This window comes from Sapajus apella, unplaced genomic scaffold, assembly GCF_009761245.1.
Source record: "Sapajus apella isolate SASKATOON/1434 unplaced genomic scaffold, GSC_monkey_1.0 scaffold81, whole genome shotgun sequence".
In the NCBI taxonomy this organism is placed as follows: domain Eukaryota; kingdom Metazoa; phylum Chordata; class Mammalia; order Primates; family Cebidae; genus Sapajus; species Sapajus apella.
The window spans coordinates 6,178,838-6,195,491 of NW_022437021.1; the positions used below are offsets into that span (position 1 = coordinate 6,178,838).

The 16,654-nt window shown below is 35.9% G+C and overlaps 1 protein-coding gene across 9 annotated transcripts in view; it reads right to left on the reverse strand.

The window, feature by feature from the left end:
- Positions 1 to 16,654, reverse strand: part of CDK14 (cyclin dependent kinase 14) — a 602,339-nt gene that overhangs the window by 422,690 nt on the left and 162,995 nt on the right. For all 9 annotated transcript variants that reach the window (XM_032253088.1, XM_032253082.1, XM_032253085.1 and 6 more), the window contains one exon: positions 7,912 to 8,157. In XM_032253088.1, coding sequence (XP_032108979.1) covers positions 7,912 to 8,142 — 231 coding nt within the window. In that variant the 5' untranslated portion in view covers positions 8,143 to 8,157. The remainder of the gene's footprint in view (positions 1 to 7,911; positions 8,158 to 16,654) is intronic.

Genomic DNA, 16,654 nt, shown 5'->3' on the forward strand with positions numbered 1-16,654 from the left:
AAACACAGACTGGGTGACTCCAACAACAAAAAAAATTTTTTTCACAGTTCTGGAAGCTAGAAGTCCAAGATCAAGGTTTTGGCAGTTTGTTTCTCCTGAGTCCTCTCTCCTTGGCTTGCAGATGGCCACTTTCTCCTGTGTCCTCACATGGCTTTCCCTCTGGTTGACTGGATCCCTGGTGTCTCTACACTACTTATAAGGACACCAGTCATATTATATAGGGTCACACTTAATGACCTAATTTTAATTTAGTCACCTCTTTAAAAAAAAAAAACGTATCTTCAAATACGGTTACATTTTGAGGTACCTTGAGGGCTGGGACTTCAACATAGGAATTTTAAGGGAACACCATTCAGCCCATAACTCTTTCTCTCTCTCTCTCTCTCTCTCTCTCTATATATATATATATATATATATATATATATACATACATACATATATACACACACACAGACACACACACACATACATATATATATATATGAAGGACAAAGCTAGTTCAAAAATTAATATAGAAAGGAAAGGAAGGAAAAAAAGAAAGGAAGGGAGGGTATAAGATGTTTTTCTAGGAATTTAACTCAGTTCCATGTAATTTAAACTATGATTACAATGATGAGCTCTTTAAGTATTACATTCATTTAGGACCACCTATTTTTTTATTCAAGAAATTTGTAAGATACAAACCATGTGTTGAGTTAAATCAAGTAAAATTTAATGGAAAATTACATTCAAAGTCGCCTGACTAGTCCTGTGTGGGTTATGTTCTCATGCATTTTTCATCACCAGGAAACAGCTTGAGAATGTCACACTTTACCATCACCCTCCTGAGCCCAAGTTTTAAATAGAAATTTTAAAACCTATATTAAACTTCGGTATAAAATGTCTTCAATGGGGAAAATATTGTGTTCACAGTTCCACTCTAAATTATTTAAAATCAGAATGAGAGGTCTGTGTGTTTGCTTTTGTGCTCCTTTAAGAATGAATCCAGTCTAACTTAAAGAAAAATGTACCAGCAGAAAATTACCTTTTTATTCTTATTAGGAGATAAACTGCTAATGACTACTTAGAGTAAGTATAAAACATAGTCACCACTTGGCAAGAGAATAGAAAGCCAAAATTGTCTCTTTCTGGAAAGGCACAAATAATTTTCTAAAAATGATATATTCTACATAGATAACTTTGTATAAAAGAGTTAATGTAATTGTTTTTAAGGCATAGACCATATTAAACTTACTACTTGAAGAAACTGAACTGAGGAAATTAGAAAAATAAGCACATTTTTAAAATAAAATATTATCCATTCATTTAGAAGAAAGATTTAGTAAAGAAAGATGCTAATGGTACAAAGTAGACTATTACATTAAATGGATTTAGGTGCATTAATTGCTATGGTTGTATTCTACATTCTGTTAACACTATAATGGCAGAAAATTAATATTTTGCCACATTTGGTAGTAAAACAATCCATATTATTTGCCCTGTGAAACTGATAGGTAGACATTGTGGAAATACTCTGTAACTTACGAATCAATGGTGCTGACTTCACAGGAAGAATCAAAGGCTCTCTAAAAGCTTTCCTAGTCTATAAAAGAATAGGCCTGTGGAGTTGGATGCATCTAACAGACAGTCTCAGCTTTGAGAATTAGATTCTTATAAAGTGAGTCTTTAAAGAGGTCAACAATAAAATTATAAAGCGAGTCTTTAAAGACGCTGATAATAAAATTCTTCCTATCAAATGAGTAAAAGATTAACTCAGAAGGAGAGGGTTTTTTTAATAATTAAAGTTGAGGCCTTTCATTTGTCTTTTTTTCCTTGCAATTTTATTAAATCATCACATTTAAATAAATGTGATGGAGAAAACCAAGGTGTAGTCAACCTTAAACATTATCTTTGGCTCTTTGATGTCAGATATGTGGATGAATGAGAAACAGCTTTATGGGACAACTATTCTCTGCTTATCACGTCCCCACTTAGAGTGTAGCTTGAGATATCACTTTTGAGACATGGAAATACAGAGGGCTAATCAACAATTTCTAACAGACACTAACTACATAGAGATGTGAAATTTAATGAGATGATGTTAATACATTTTTTTAAACCAAATTAAAGTATAGAGAATCATCAATTGTCTGGATCAGTGGAGGGGAACATGGACATGGATACTGAAAAGTGCATATAATGTTCCAGCTGAACAATGTTTGTCACCCTGCCATAAAGGTGTTCTTGGCCCTTGACAGCTCTAGTTCATTGTTTGTGTGATAATAACAACTACTAACTAATATCAAGTGATTATTTACCAGACCTTAAGCTAAACTTAATCTCTATAATACCACAATGAGGTTGGTTCTATTACTATCCCCATTTGAACATGAATAATTTACATACTGGAAAAATAAAGTAACTCATCTGAAATCCTCTAGTTACTGGCAGAACTAGAATTCAAATCAAGATGATCAGAATTGAGAATGCTTTTCTTTGTTATTATACTGGTGGAATATTCCCACAGAGTTCTAACTCCTACCTACATGGAGAAAATATTAAAACATGTTTCAGTCTGTCTTCTATTGAAAACCACTCCCAGAAGCAAGGATGGGTGTCTGAATTGCATTTTTATAAACTTCATGAGTATATCTTAGTGTTGACTGTAATGATACCCTGATATCCAGTAAGAATGTGTATAGCTTCATACTGACTTCATTGAAAACTGATTTTAACCCTCACACATAACCCCTTGCTTAAGATTGTTGAGTTCTCCCTGAATTGAGGAAAACCACAATGGAGAATCACTTCTCTACTACATTATACTGTAATTGTGAGAGTGGCTGTGAGGGTGAGAGAGGAAAGATTCAATCAGAACCACGTGACCCCATTAAACAAGGATTTTTCTTTTGCCTCTGCCCTCCAGAACAAGCTTTATCATCCAGTACTGATAGCCCTATTACAGCCACACTAAGGTAATGCATCACTGACAGGCAACTCAGTTATAAAATAGATCAAGGTACTGGACAGAGGTATGGATCCAAACACCATACACGGTAACAACCTGACAAGGGGGCTTGATTCTACCTGGGAATTTTCCACTCCCAGAAGAGAATATAATACCAAGATGAGACACCCACCACACCCCAAGAACAAGTATCTAAAAACTGAAGTGAAACTCTCATTTGCAGGTTTGTACCCTCCTCCCACATCTCCAGATTAGGCCTGCCTATCGTGGGATATAGATTTTTGTGGTGATGAAAGAGGTAAATTTGGAGCAATTTGTGGAATATAGAGAGGACCTTAAACTAAATATGAGTTTCTGAAAATATGCTGTCTTTAAGCTCAGCTTATGACAGCACAACTCAATGAAATCCCTTCTAAACTGGTCTGGCAAGACAGAAAATCTCCCATAGTACTCCCAAGAACAGTAACTACTAAGGAGCACAGCTCGGTTCGGGGAGGTGGCAGGAATAGAGGAGGGAAGTTTTGTCATATCAGTGACAGTATTAAATACTACATAGAGACTAGTCCTATGAAAAGTGGGTACTCAATATATGCCCGAAACAAATATACAAACTTGTCTAACATCCTCTTAAAATATACTATTATTAAAAAGAAATCACATTCTTTATATTTTGTCTAACTTTTAAAGTCCACTATCTGAAAGAAGAAAAAACAATCAGCAAGTTTACATTATCATGATAGCCACTGAGGTCAAGGCATTCTTGGTTCCTTGATTTCAGTCAAGGCTCCTAACATGCAATAGCCTGTCTGTGAAGAGCATATAGCCGTATACAGTTGGGAAGGCATGGTATTTTAAAATAGTTTCTACCACAGTATTTACAAGAAACAATGCTTTCCTCATTAACACAGCAGCTGCAATGCCACACTTCTATCACCTTCTCCTTCCTTTTCAGCTCTATTCTTGGAGCCTATAAAAGATAACTAATATTTTAAAAGACATAATGATAAAATAAAGGTATGACGTTAATCCTGGTGACCCTTAAAGAAAAAGAGTCTTCCTTTGATGCTTATCAGCCATAGTTACATCCTCTAAGCATCGTTAAAAATAACACCTGTGTCTATAATGCTCCCTTGCTTTCCCATGGCTATGAACTGATCAAACCTTTACACTGCTGCAGAGTATGTAAAACGGTGTTACGTAAGAAGTGTCACTGTCTCCATTTTCTGCCCAATTCAGAATCCAGTGGAAATTAATCTTTCCACCAAAAAAAAAAAAACCTGTAATAAAGTACTCCTTCTTATCATAACAGGGGAGAGAACAAAAAGGCAGCAGACATAAAGGACTCAAAAAAAAAAAAAAAAAGAATATTATAGCATCCTGCTAAAAGATAAAACCATTTCCAGCTTGATAAGGTAAGAGCAAAGACATTTTTCCAGGGCACATGGAAGGGAAGCAAAAATTCCTAAAATGAAAAGAAAGCAAAGAAGTTCCTACACAAAGTAATATAAATTTCCTAGTATATATTTAAAATAAGTCATCCCAGAGTGAACCAGAAAAGGGTAAGCCCAAGAGGATCTAAAGAAAGTTAAAAATACAATAGAGAAACAGAGGAAATTTCCAGTAAAACTTGATGGCTTGAACACATGAATTCATCTCTCCCCTTTACCAATTCATACCAAAACAATAGTAAAATTAAAATCCATAAAGGCAATGAAAATGAGTGAAGACAAGACAGAGACAAGATAGAAATAAAAATGTGAAGACAGGAGACAAACGGATGAGAGGTCACATTGCCCAGGACAAGTGAAATGAAAAACCCTGATACCTACATGATCCAAAGCATAAGCTAGCAAGAAATAAGTCAATTCATACTTCAAAATCCCAAAAATACTCAAGAATTTGTAGCTGAAGTTCAAAGTGGGGATATAAATGATATGGTTAGTTGGAGTAAATTTAAAGAGGAGGTTTTTGCCCCTAGTCTCCCTTGGCCAGCCACCTACCCCTTCCTAGTCCCACCAGAGATTTATTCTCTGAAGTGGTTGAATCAGAGTATTTGACTGGGGCTTGGATACCAGGCAGAGTGGATATCATATTCAAGAGTCATAATGAATGGGGAAAAAAATCGTAAGAAAGTCTGCATAGAGAACCGAAGGGTCCTCAGTCCCTTCTTGATCGTCTCAGAATAGTGACAGCTAGGTTTATATATCCTAAAAAATAAACTAGGTAAGTTCATTTTGGGAGAACTACCCAATAACAAAAAAATAATAATAAATAAAGAGTTAGCAACATTTGAGAGTACTAAAATAAGATGACTAGGTCTTCACCAAGAGTCCCTAAGCTGAAGCCCACCACTTAATAAGCCACCCAGGCACAAAGCTTCCAATCAACTTTTGAGTACATTACTCATAACATAAACTGAAAGCCAACAGTTTTTCTCCAAGAGGCATGACACAGACCCACCAAAAATCTCAACAGGTAAGGCACAGACCAAAACAAATAAACAGAAACGAGAAACTCAAAGGAAATCCAGAAATAATTCAGAGAATATGTAAAAGGGGAAAAAAATTCCCCAAGCTATATTTAGTATCCTCAGAAAGATATGAAGTGATATATTATTCACTGAAATAGAACAGAATAATTTTTAAAAGAGCATTCAAAGAATAAGAAAAAGTTCATGGAAATAACTGTTAGTATAATTAAAAGTACAATTGAAGGGTTAAAAATTAAAGTGAAAAAAAAAACAATGTAGAAAAAACAGATTAAAAATAACAGGGAAAATATAGCTAACTAGAAGATCAATCCAATAACGCCAACATCCATCTAATAAAAATGTTCTTTTAAATGAGAGAGATTAAAAGAAAAAATTAAATATATAAGAAAACTTGTTGAAACTGAAAAAAATTAACTTGAAAATTAAAAACATCCATTGAATACCAAGAAGAAGGATGACACAAGGGATAAAAATAAAATCCTAGAAAATTCCACAAAGAAAGACAGTGTGGCGATTCCTCAAGGACATAGAAATAGAAATTCCATTTGACCCAGCAATCCCATTACTGGGTATATATCCAAAGGATTACAAATCGTTCTACTATAAGGACACGTGCACACGAATGTTCATTGCAGCACTGTTTACAATAGCAAAGACCTGGAACCAACCCAAATGCCCATCGACGATAGACTGGATAGGGAAAATGTGGCACATATACACCATGGAATATTATGCAGCCATCAAAAACGATGAGTTTGGGTCCTTTGTAGGGACATGGATGAACCTGGAAACCATCATTCTCAGCAAACTGACAGAAGAGCAGAAGATCAAACACCGCATGTTCTCACTCATAGGCGGGTGTTGAACCATGAGAACACATAGACACAGGGAGGGGAGCACCACACACTGGGGTCAGTTGGGGGGAAATAGGGGAGGGACAGTGGGGGGTGGGAATCTGGGGAGAGATATCAAGGGGAGAAATGCCAGATGTAGGTGATGGGGAGGAAGGCAGCAAATCACACTGACACGTGTGTTCCTATGCAACAATTTTGCATGTTCTTCACATGTACCCCAAAACCTAAAATGCAATAAAATAAATGGGGAAAAAAAAAAAAAAGAAAATTCCACAAAGAAAAAAGCACATAAAGAATGAAATGAGAAATCAGAATAGTCTAGGGATTTCAATACAATCTAGGCACTTAGAAAAAAATAAAACAAGATTTCAAAACTCTAAGAAAAAATTATTTTCTAAACTAGAATCGTATAATCAGCCAGATTATTAATCAAATAATAAACGATGGATAAAACATAGTCATATGGGCAAATCCGCCATCACCCTTTCTCAAGAAGCTATTGGAGGATATACTTTAAAATAATGAAATAAACCAAGACCAAGGCAGGTAACCCAGATAATGGGTATTTAACATTTAGAAAAGGAGGAAAAAATTCTCAGAAAAGGAAGTCTTAGGACTATAGGATTAGAGATTAACAACCTATATTAAATTAGAACTATGTAGGGGAGAAAAACTGATAGATTATCTGATTTCTCAGAGGCATTTTACAGTTTTGTCAAATAGTTTCAGGCCTCAAATTGTGTTTAAAATTATACTAATTTGAACAAAGGAAAACTAGACCATGACAACTAAGAAAATCAAAAAGTTGTGCAACAAAGGAAATTTAGTGTGAATATAGCAAACTTGTAGCTTCACTATGACCAAAATTTACATTATCATATGACTGTAAATAATGTATATTAATTTAAGCCAAAAATAGGACAGAAATGTATTGGGGAATAGAAATAGAACAGAGAACATTCTCTCTTGATGTATTCCTTTCTAACTTGTAAATCACTAGTTATGTCTAAAGTCTGTTTCCCTCCAACACTTCTTTCTGGACATTCTCTTTCCTTTGGTCCTATTGGATCTGCCCTACACAGAATTCTACTCCAGCCTTTTCCATTCAGTACAGGGGTCTGTCCTGGAAAAGAACTTCAATGTGTCATTTTAGAGAAGTCACATGACAAAGACTGGCAGACTACTCCCCCCGCCCCACAAAAAAAATGGATTAACACTAGTGAACAAATTTTGACATGTATTCTGCAATGAAATTCTTTGTGAATTTGCTAATTTCAAAACTACCCTTACTGCCTAAACAGTAAAGTTCAATAACTTCTCCAAGAGTTTAAAACACAAAAGACTTTTAACTATAAATTCCTCTAACTAGAAACAATGGTGAGGGGAATGATTTTTCCAAAAATAAGTTGAATCATTTCATTCATTTGCTTGCTTAGTGCTTATAAATAAGGAGTCGTTATCTGGTTTGCTCTCTCTCTTCCAAAACATTCAACCACCCTGGGAGAGAATGCATAATAAGGCACTGATAAAGCCCTGTGCTGTCTTCCAGCACAGCATGCTACTATTATAAGAGGGCTATTCCTTCTGTTTACACAGTGATAAACAAGAAGAACACTTACCGAGCTGGGGCTGGAGTGCCGCCTAACTTTAGGTGACTCTTTGCCAGTGGAGGAGGTCTTAAAGTTAATGCAAGCATTGTTCTCAGAATGCACCCTCTTTACTTGATTAGTTGGTTTCTCAAATGGGTCAAAAGTGCTCTGTGTCCTCTGAACTCTGACTTTTTTATCCTCAGGAATTGTGTCCAGGGGTTTGATCACTGAGTCCATTCCCTGGCAATTCCGTGTAGACATCTTTGTGACACATATCTGAGGAAAGAAGAAATTAAATTCAGAACTCTTCACTGCAACTTTAATATCACTAAACATGCCAATATATTACTCTAGAAAGCATGCCAATTTCAGTTTCAGGAAATACCCAAAAAGCCCACATTCTAAAAGCTGCATCAACATACATTACAGTACAGTACAAAAAATTCCTCACAATCATTCTGCTTATACTCACTTAAGGCTTACACTTAAAAAAACTACCTCTAAAAAGGGAAACTTAAGTCCTAGGCTTCTAGTAGTACCCTAAGATGATTCTTGAACCCGGTCACATGTTTTACCACATGACTGTAAGTGGTTTATTTCTGAATCATTAAGAGGTTGGATAACTGGCCTTAATTTAAAAAACAAAAAATAGTTGGGTGAATCAGATGTGCACTTTAACGATGGGTCATCATGTAAGCCACTAACCTAGGCTAGATAAAGAAAAGGCATTATGTTGTTTAAAAGTTGTATGTATGAATATGTATGCTTAAAATCTGTCCCCATCTTGATTTCATCTCCAAATTGGAATGAATGGAGCTAACGTTTAGAGATGTTAAAGAACTGAGGACAATGGTGGGGGTTTTCTTTATTTCAAAGCTAATGGATAAAAAATAAATAACATTGTAAAAGAAAAACAGCAAAGAGCATTCATTTCAAAATTTTGTTTATATTACTCCACTAGACCTCCACTTCCTTCCCTTCTCCCTTCTCCTTCACCCATTCTTTTCCTGTCCAGCCTGCCCCACTCTCTCATTTTATTTTAGTCTCTGTGATTTTTGTTCCTTGCTTTTCACTCTATGTTCTAAGCCTGTCATTCTCTCTATACTCTGGAGACTTTGTTGTCCTTATCAAATAATTTGGCAGCCTCTAGCTTGTCTGTAAAACTAGCTAATTTAATTTTCTCTAAAGAAAATATAACTCTAAATAAAATTGTTTTTAGAACTTGCTTCTTGTAAAAAGTTCCCACATCCCTATATGCTATCAAAAGCAGAAAAACAGAAGATATTTATGAAAAGCCCACATTGTTAAAGTAAAAATATCAAGTTTTTGAATAATACTTTGGATCCGTGGTGAGTTGAGTATGTGAATACAGAACCCACAGAGATACACAGAGTTAATATGTACAGAATGATTCCATGTAGAGGATAAATGGAGCTATGTATATGGATAGATATAGACAGATACAGATATAAATCAGACTCAGATACATAGTTACAGATATTTGTGAGTGCATGAACATGGTGAAAAGTATACAGGAAAACACACCAAACTATTAACATCAGATATCTCCAGACATGTAGAATTGAATGGGTAATGGGTAAGATTAGCAATTTTTTGTACACTCTTATGTTGTATGAATTTTATAATAAATATGCCAATTTATGTAATGTTTGTAAATCCACTAAAGTAGAAAAGTATGTATAATTAAAATAAACCATTTCAAGTTTTTTAAATAAAAAGTTTTTAATTGTTAAACATCAACCCAGTCCTAAGAGTATGTCTCAACTACTAAGCACAGGCTGAATTCTAACTAAGTCAAATGAGAAGAATATTGTCACACTTTTTAGCATGTGAGAAAACAGATGAAGATGATTTTAAAAGACTCAAGGCAGGGTCCTCTAGACATGATCAAAAAGTAAAAATTTATTACAAGTTTTTTGGAGCACGCAATATTTTTTTTTTTTTTTTGAGACGGAGTTTCACCCTTGTTACCCAGGCTGGAGTGCAATGGTGCGATCTCGGCTCACCGCAACCTCCGCCTCCTGGGTTCAGGCAATTCTCCTGCCTCAACCTCCTCAGTAGCTGGGATTACAGGCACGTACCACCATGCCCAGCTAATGTTTTTTTTTTTTTTTTTGTATTTTTAGTAGAGATGGGGTTTCACCATGTTGACCAGGATGGTCTCAATCTCCTGACCTCGTGATCCACCCGCCTCGGCCTCCCAAAGTGCTGGGATTACAGGCTTGAGCCACCGCACCCGGCCGCACGCAATATTTTTAAGGGTTTTTGCGTTATTCTAAAGGATGTGAAGGCCATAGATAATAAACCACCCACATCACTAAGGCAATTAAATTATAAATACATGGGCCTAAGAAGTCAATGAACCACAAACAGAAAATTTGAAAGAAAAGAAAATGTAAGGGCCTACTGAAATCAAATTACTTAAAACACAGAGAGAAAGTAAAAGATAAGGATGACAGAATACAGTTGATACCTAAATTAATACAGAAAGGCAATTAGAAAGCGTCTTGGACTAAATGATAATAACAACACAAAATGTGAAAATGGTGAGATTCAGCTAAAGTAGTACTTTAGCTGCAGGAAAAACTGTAATACTAAATGAGTAGAGAACAAGAGAACAGAAGAAAAGTCTCCAAGCAATGACCTCAACTTCTACCTTAAAATACTTTAAAAATAAAAAAAAAGAGCAAATATAAAGCAAAATAAGGAGAAGGCTGAAATAATAAATAAGAAAGTGGATATAAATGAAATAGAAAGCAGAAAATCAATAAAACCAAAAGCCAGTTTTCAGAGAAGATGCTTTTTAAATGATAAACCTCTAGCCAGATAGATAAAAGAAAAAAAATAGTAGAAAATATGCATTGCCAATATTACTATCAGGAATGGGAAAAGTGACATCACTACAGATTGTCTACAAATGTTATAAACATCATTATGCCAGTAAATTCTGGAATTTAGATGAAAGAAATTCTTTGAAAAAAAAAAAACATATATAGATAACTTGGATAGGCCTTGGTCTGTGACAAGAACTGAATTTGTGGTCAAAAACCTTATCACAAGCAATGCCAGGGCCAGATGGCACCACTGGTGGAGTTAAACCAAACATTAAAGGAAGAAATAACATCTATTGTACAGAAACCCTTTCAAAATATTGATGAGGAGGCTATGCTTCCCAATTCATTTCATAAGGCCAGTGTCATTTCAACACCAAACCCACACAAAAACATTATAAGGAAACTACAGCTCAATCTCTCTCATGAACACAGATACAAAAAATTACCAGTACATCTTCAACAAATTGAATGCAGTAACATATTTTTAAAAGATAGTAAATTATGACAATGTCACACTAATCCCAGGAATGCAAGGTTGGCTTAACATTCACAAATGTGTAATTCACCATTTTAAAATACAGTGGTAGGCAGTCTCTAAGATGGCTCTCAATAACGCCCACTTCTAAGTATTCACACTTTTATGTAATACCCAGCTCTTGAGTGTGGGCTGCATTTGTTGACTTGTATCCAATAAAGGCGATATGGCAAAAATCGTAGGATACTGCTTCTGAGAAAATATTATAAGAAAATGTTTCTTCTGTTTTGGTGCTCTCTGCCTTAGGTTTCTTCTCTTAGATCACTAGACCTGGGGAAAGTCAGCTGCCATGCCATGAGGCAACCCTATGGAGAGGCACGTGTGCAGAAGGCAGGGCATACAAATAACCTTGTGAGTCAAGTTTTCAGGAGCAACCACAGCTCCAGCTTTGTGCTTGACTGGAATCTCATAAGAGACCCTGAGCCAGCTAAGGAGCATCTGCAGGAGACCCATAGGGACTAAGATTTTTTAAATGTTTGTTGTTTTAAAATGTTAAGTTATGGGATAATTTGTTATGAAACAATAGATAACTAGCACACAGTTTTTTACAAATCATACGATCATCTCAATAGACCCAGAAAAAGCATTTGATAAATTCAGCATCCTTTCATGATAAAAAGTCTCAACCAACTAAAAACAGAGTAAAACTTCCTCAACCTGATAGAGAGCATCTACCAAAAAATTACAGGTAACATCATACTTAATGGTGAGAAACTAAATGCTTTTCACCTAAAAACAGGAACAAGCCAAGGATATACATTTTGACAACTTTGATTTAACATTGTATTTTAAGTTCTAGAAAAATACAATAAACCAAGAAAAATAAATAAAGCCATTCACATTAAAAAGAAAGAAATAAAATACTCTATTCACAGAAGACATGATAATCTATGAAGAAAGTCTGGTCAAATCTATTTTTTAAGCTACTAGAACTAGTGACTTTTTACCAAGTGTGCAAAATACAAGATCAATATTTAAAAATCATTTGTATTTCTAGATACAACAAACAATCAGAAATTGGAATTTTAAAAACTACATTCATAACAGCATCAAGCAATATAAAATATTAAGTGATAAATATGACAAAAGATGTAAAAGATCTTTACATAGAAACTATAAAACATGGCTGAGAGATACAAAAACTAAAAGGAAAACAACAAAAGAGAGGCACTAACTCCAGTGTCTTAAAATTTACTGTGACACTTTCAGGAAAAAGTTAATCTTTGTTTCAGCCATAAAATATTAGTAAGTTCTTACTTAAAAGGAAATTTATACATACATATTTAAATCAAGTAAAGTGATAAATGCATATAAAACGATAATAATAAAGACTTAATTGATACATGGGTAATGGGGAAATAATAACATGTTTGTACTCTCACTCTGCTCTTGAAAGTCAGAACAAGGAAACAAACCCCACAAAAACACCTCTTGGTTCTGCCAAGAAGAATATGGAGCTAATTTTGACACTATTTTGCATTTTTTACTTAAGGTCTTTGAACCATATTAGGAAATTCAAGTATATCAGAGAGAAAACAATTACTTCTAACAAAATATATGGGGGGAAATTCACAGTGTGGTATAGCTTTGTAGTATATACCAGCATAGCCACAGAAGAGAAAAAAATCAGCAAAAGTCAGATGACAGACTGGGTATGGTGGCTTATGCGTAATCTCAGCACTTTGGAAGCTGAAGTGGGAGGATCACTTGAGCCCAGGAGTTTGAGACTGGCCTAGGCAACATGACAAAACCCCATCTCTACAAAAAATACAAAAATTAGCTTGATGTGGTTGCACGTGCTTGTAGTCACAGCTACTCAGGAGGCTGAGGCAGGAGGATCAATTGAGTCCAGGAGGTCAAGGCTGCAGTGAGCCATGATTGTGCCATTGAACTTCAGCCTGGGTGACAGAGTAAGACCATCTCAAAGGAAAAAAAAAGGTGAGATGACAAATGTTGCTTCAGTATGTCATCTAAGGGCACCATCAAAGCTAAAACAATGAACTTATTTCTTAACTAGTACATGTTATCATATAAATTCATAAACACCTTTCACTTGCTGACCTTCATGCTACTGGTTCTGGCAAAGCTAAGAGTCACAAAGTCATTTGCTGGCTTCAGGAAAGAGAGGAGCTTCAATTAGAAATTCTGATGGTTCTCTGAGCCTATACAACTTAAGAGAAACTGTTACAGAATCTACCGCAAGTACAGCTATCTCTCCATCTTCATGCCTTAACAGCCTTACAATATATGTTTTAAGTCAGGTAGCCTCTCATTTAATGGATATGATTGTGGCACACTTGATAATTGTAAAAGTCAGTGAAAACTATGCACCTGTGAAAAACCAGAGTCTCTAAAGTATACTATCATTAAGACCAAAGAGTGGCAGCCTTTTCCTAATTTTTGAGAGAAGTTTCTCAACTTAAAATATTTCCAATAAATATTCTTAAACATTTCAAGTTTATCATTTTTCTATCTACTAGCAAATGACAAAATAAAAGTAGAAAACAATCAACTTGGCTGAGCATGGTGATGCACACATGTAGTCCCAGCACTTTGGGAGACTGAGGCGGGTGAAGCATTTGAGCTTAGGAGTTCGAGACCAACCTGGGCAACATGGAAAAACTCTGTCTCTACAAAACAAATACAAAAATTAACCAGGTTTGATGGTTCATGCCTATAGTCCCAGCTACTCAGGAGGCTGAGGTGGGCAGATCTCTTGAGCTAAGGAGGGCAAGGCTGCAGTGAGCTGCAGAGACCGTGCCACTATACTCCATGTACTCCAGCCTGGGCAACATAGTGAGACCCTGTCTCAAAAGGGGAAAGAGGGGAAAAGGAAAAGAGAAAAAAAAAAAAAAAGGAAAAGGGAAAAGGGGGAAGGTGGGAAGGGCAGGGAAGGGAAGAGAAGAAGATTCAACTTAAAACAATCTTCTTGGAAACAATGTACTTTTATGAACACTTATCTATGGTCGTAATTTTACTTGCTACACTCAAAACACATTTCTTACTAGTTAGTTCTTCTTATCTAGTTCCAGGCAAACAAGGATGTTGTCTATGTTATTACATTCTTTTCTTACAGTGCTGTGCTCATTGCCTGGATCACAATAAAGCTCAGTAAGATTTTGTTGAATTAGTAAATCAATAATCTGAATAAGTAATCTTCAGACTTTCTTGCTAAGAGAGATGAAACTTTGAGACATTTATTCCCTGAAAACTACTGTCAAAAAATAGTAATCTTAACATGAAAATAATACATTTATTCATAGTACACTATCAACAAAAGTTTTTTTAACTGCAAGTTCATTGTGATAGGCAGAATTCCAAAATGACTCAATATCCCCATGAATAGTCCCCATTCCTTTGTGTGTGACTATAATGAGATTTCTCATGATTATGTTGTGTTATAGGCAAATGGGAGATTGCCCCTAGTAGGCCTTACCTAAGCAGGTGAACCCTTTTAAAGCAGAGCATTTTCTTCAGCTAGTGGCATGAAAGAAAGTCAGAGACATGTGATCTGGGTAGCTGGAAAGAAGCACGGATTCATGCTGTGACCTGCCCATGAGACCACATGGCACAGAACTGCCAGGCTGGCAGTTTCTTGGAGGTGAGATTGGCTGCTACCTGACAACTGGCAGGAAAATGGGGACCACTGTCATACAACAACAATCAAATCAGTTCTGCCAACAATTACTGAGCTTGTAAGAGAACGCTAAGCCCCAGATGAGAACTGCAATCTTGACTAACACCTTAATTTCAGCCCAGTGAGATCTCCGACAAAGAAACCAGCTACACCATCCATGCCCAGACTTCTCACCTACAGAAGCTGTGAGACAGTAAGTCAGTAAGTTTGTGGTAATGTGTTACACAGCAATAGAAAACTAATATACCCATTTTACTGAAATTGCTTCTAATACTTTGAAAGTTGAATAGAATGTTCTAACCGACACTTGCAGATACCAGGTTCCGAATTTGATACACTCTATCAGATCGAGCCGAAAACAAGCAATGATTCTCATGGCTATCAATATATGAACAAATATTCAGATGTTTCTGTACAACCTAACTCCATTAATATTATAAAACTTATTAACAAGTTCTCCACATAATTAAGTTTGTACACAATTTATACTGGGTCTTCACCCAGGTGTGAGTGAATAATAAAGTCCTGGCACCTGCTTTGTGCATGCATCTTTATCCAGGAAAGTAATCCACACTTGAGTTTTCCACATCAGGTAAAGTAACTATTCTGGAGAAGTTTCAAGTTTCCAATATTTGGGACAAACTACTTAAACATGATCTGGCCATCTCTGTTAACCACGAATACATCAGAAAGCAGAATCCAGGCCCTTCATAATGATAAGGGGAATTAGCCTTGCTGACTTCACAGGCTTGTCCTGCAGTTCGCCCTCCAAACCCTGAATAGAACAACAAAGGGTCTGATTTAGAGAAGGACAAAAGATAGGTGAAATGAGAACAGTCCTCATTCCCCAGAGAAAGCTACAATTTCTGGCAGCTCTTAGAATAAAATTATTTAAGTATCCAGGGTGCATGAAGAGAAAAGCGAGCAGCCTGGGTCTTAGCAATTAAAGGGGACTCTGGAGGACAGGGTATACACTGGTGCTATTCCCCTGCATACAAGTATACAGTTGAATGCTTGTATCAACTTGTCAGCAATCTGAATAAATGCTCCCCACCCCAAATAGAATCTGCCCACAGCAAAATGCTTATGGTCAGTGTAGCAAAAGGTCTTAGTAAAAGGTAAAACCTCACATATTAAAAAACTCAGAGACATAAGTATGGAATGTCAAATTGGAAAAAAAAAAAATCACTGAGAACCCACACCTCAAAAACACAGATTTTTCCAACTACCAAACAGTAGCCCCTTTATCCACTACTAACTTTCATGTGTACCCCTAGTGCCCAGATTTTGGCCTCTGTTCCAATTCTCTAGTAAGGAAAGGAAGAAACCTTTGGAAAGTAACAGATTCCAGCTCACAGGGCAGGAAGTGTGAAAGAGCCAGGAAACATCCAGCTGTTACCAGAAAACTAGCATTCTTTCAAAAATGTCAGGGATTGTGCCAGAAGGACAGAGGAATCTGCCTAAAGGAGCTCCCACAGACCAAACTATGATTATTTATTTGAGCATCAAAAGGAAATATAAAAGTATGGTTGAAGAGAACAAGCTGAGTTGTTGAAAGACCATCAGTTCATTATGATTTCAAAAGAGAAATGTTAGTATAAAGGGCAAAAGTTAGTATAAATGGCAGCTATAATATAAAAGAAAGATGAATATAATACGATATGGTTGGTTTTAAGACACAGAATTGTGAGTAAGCCAAGTAGTGCTAGAAAAAAAGTGCCCAGGAACTATATCAAGGACTGGAAT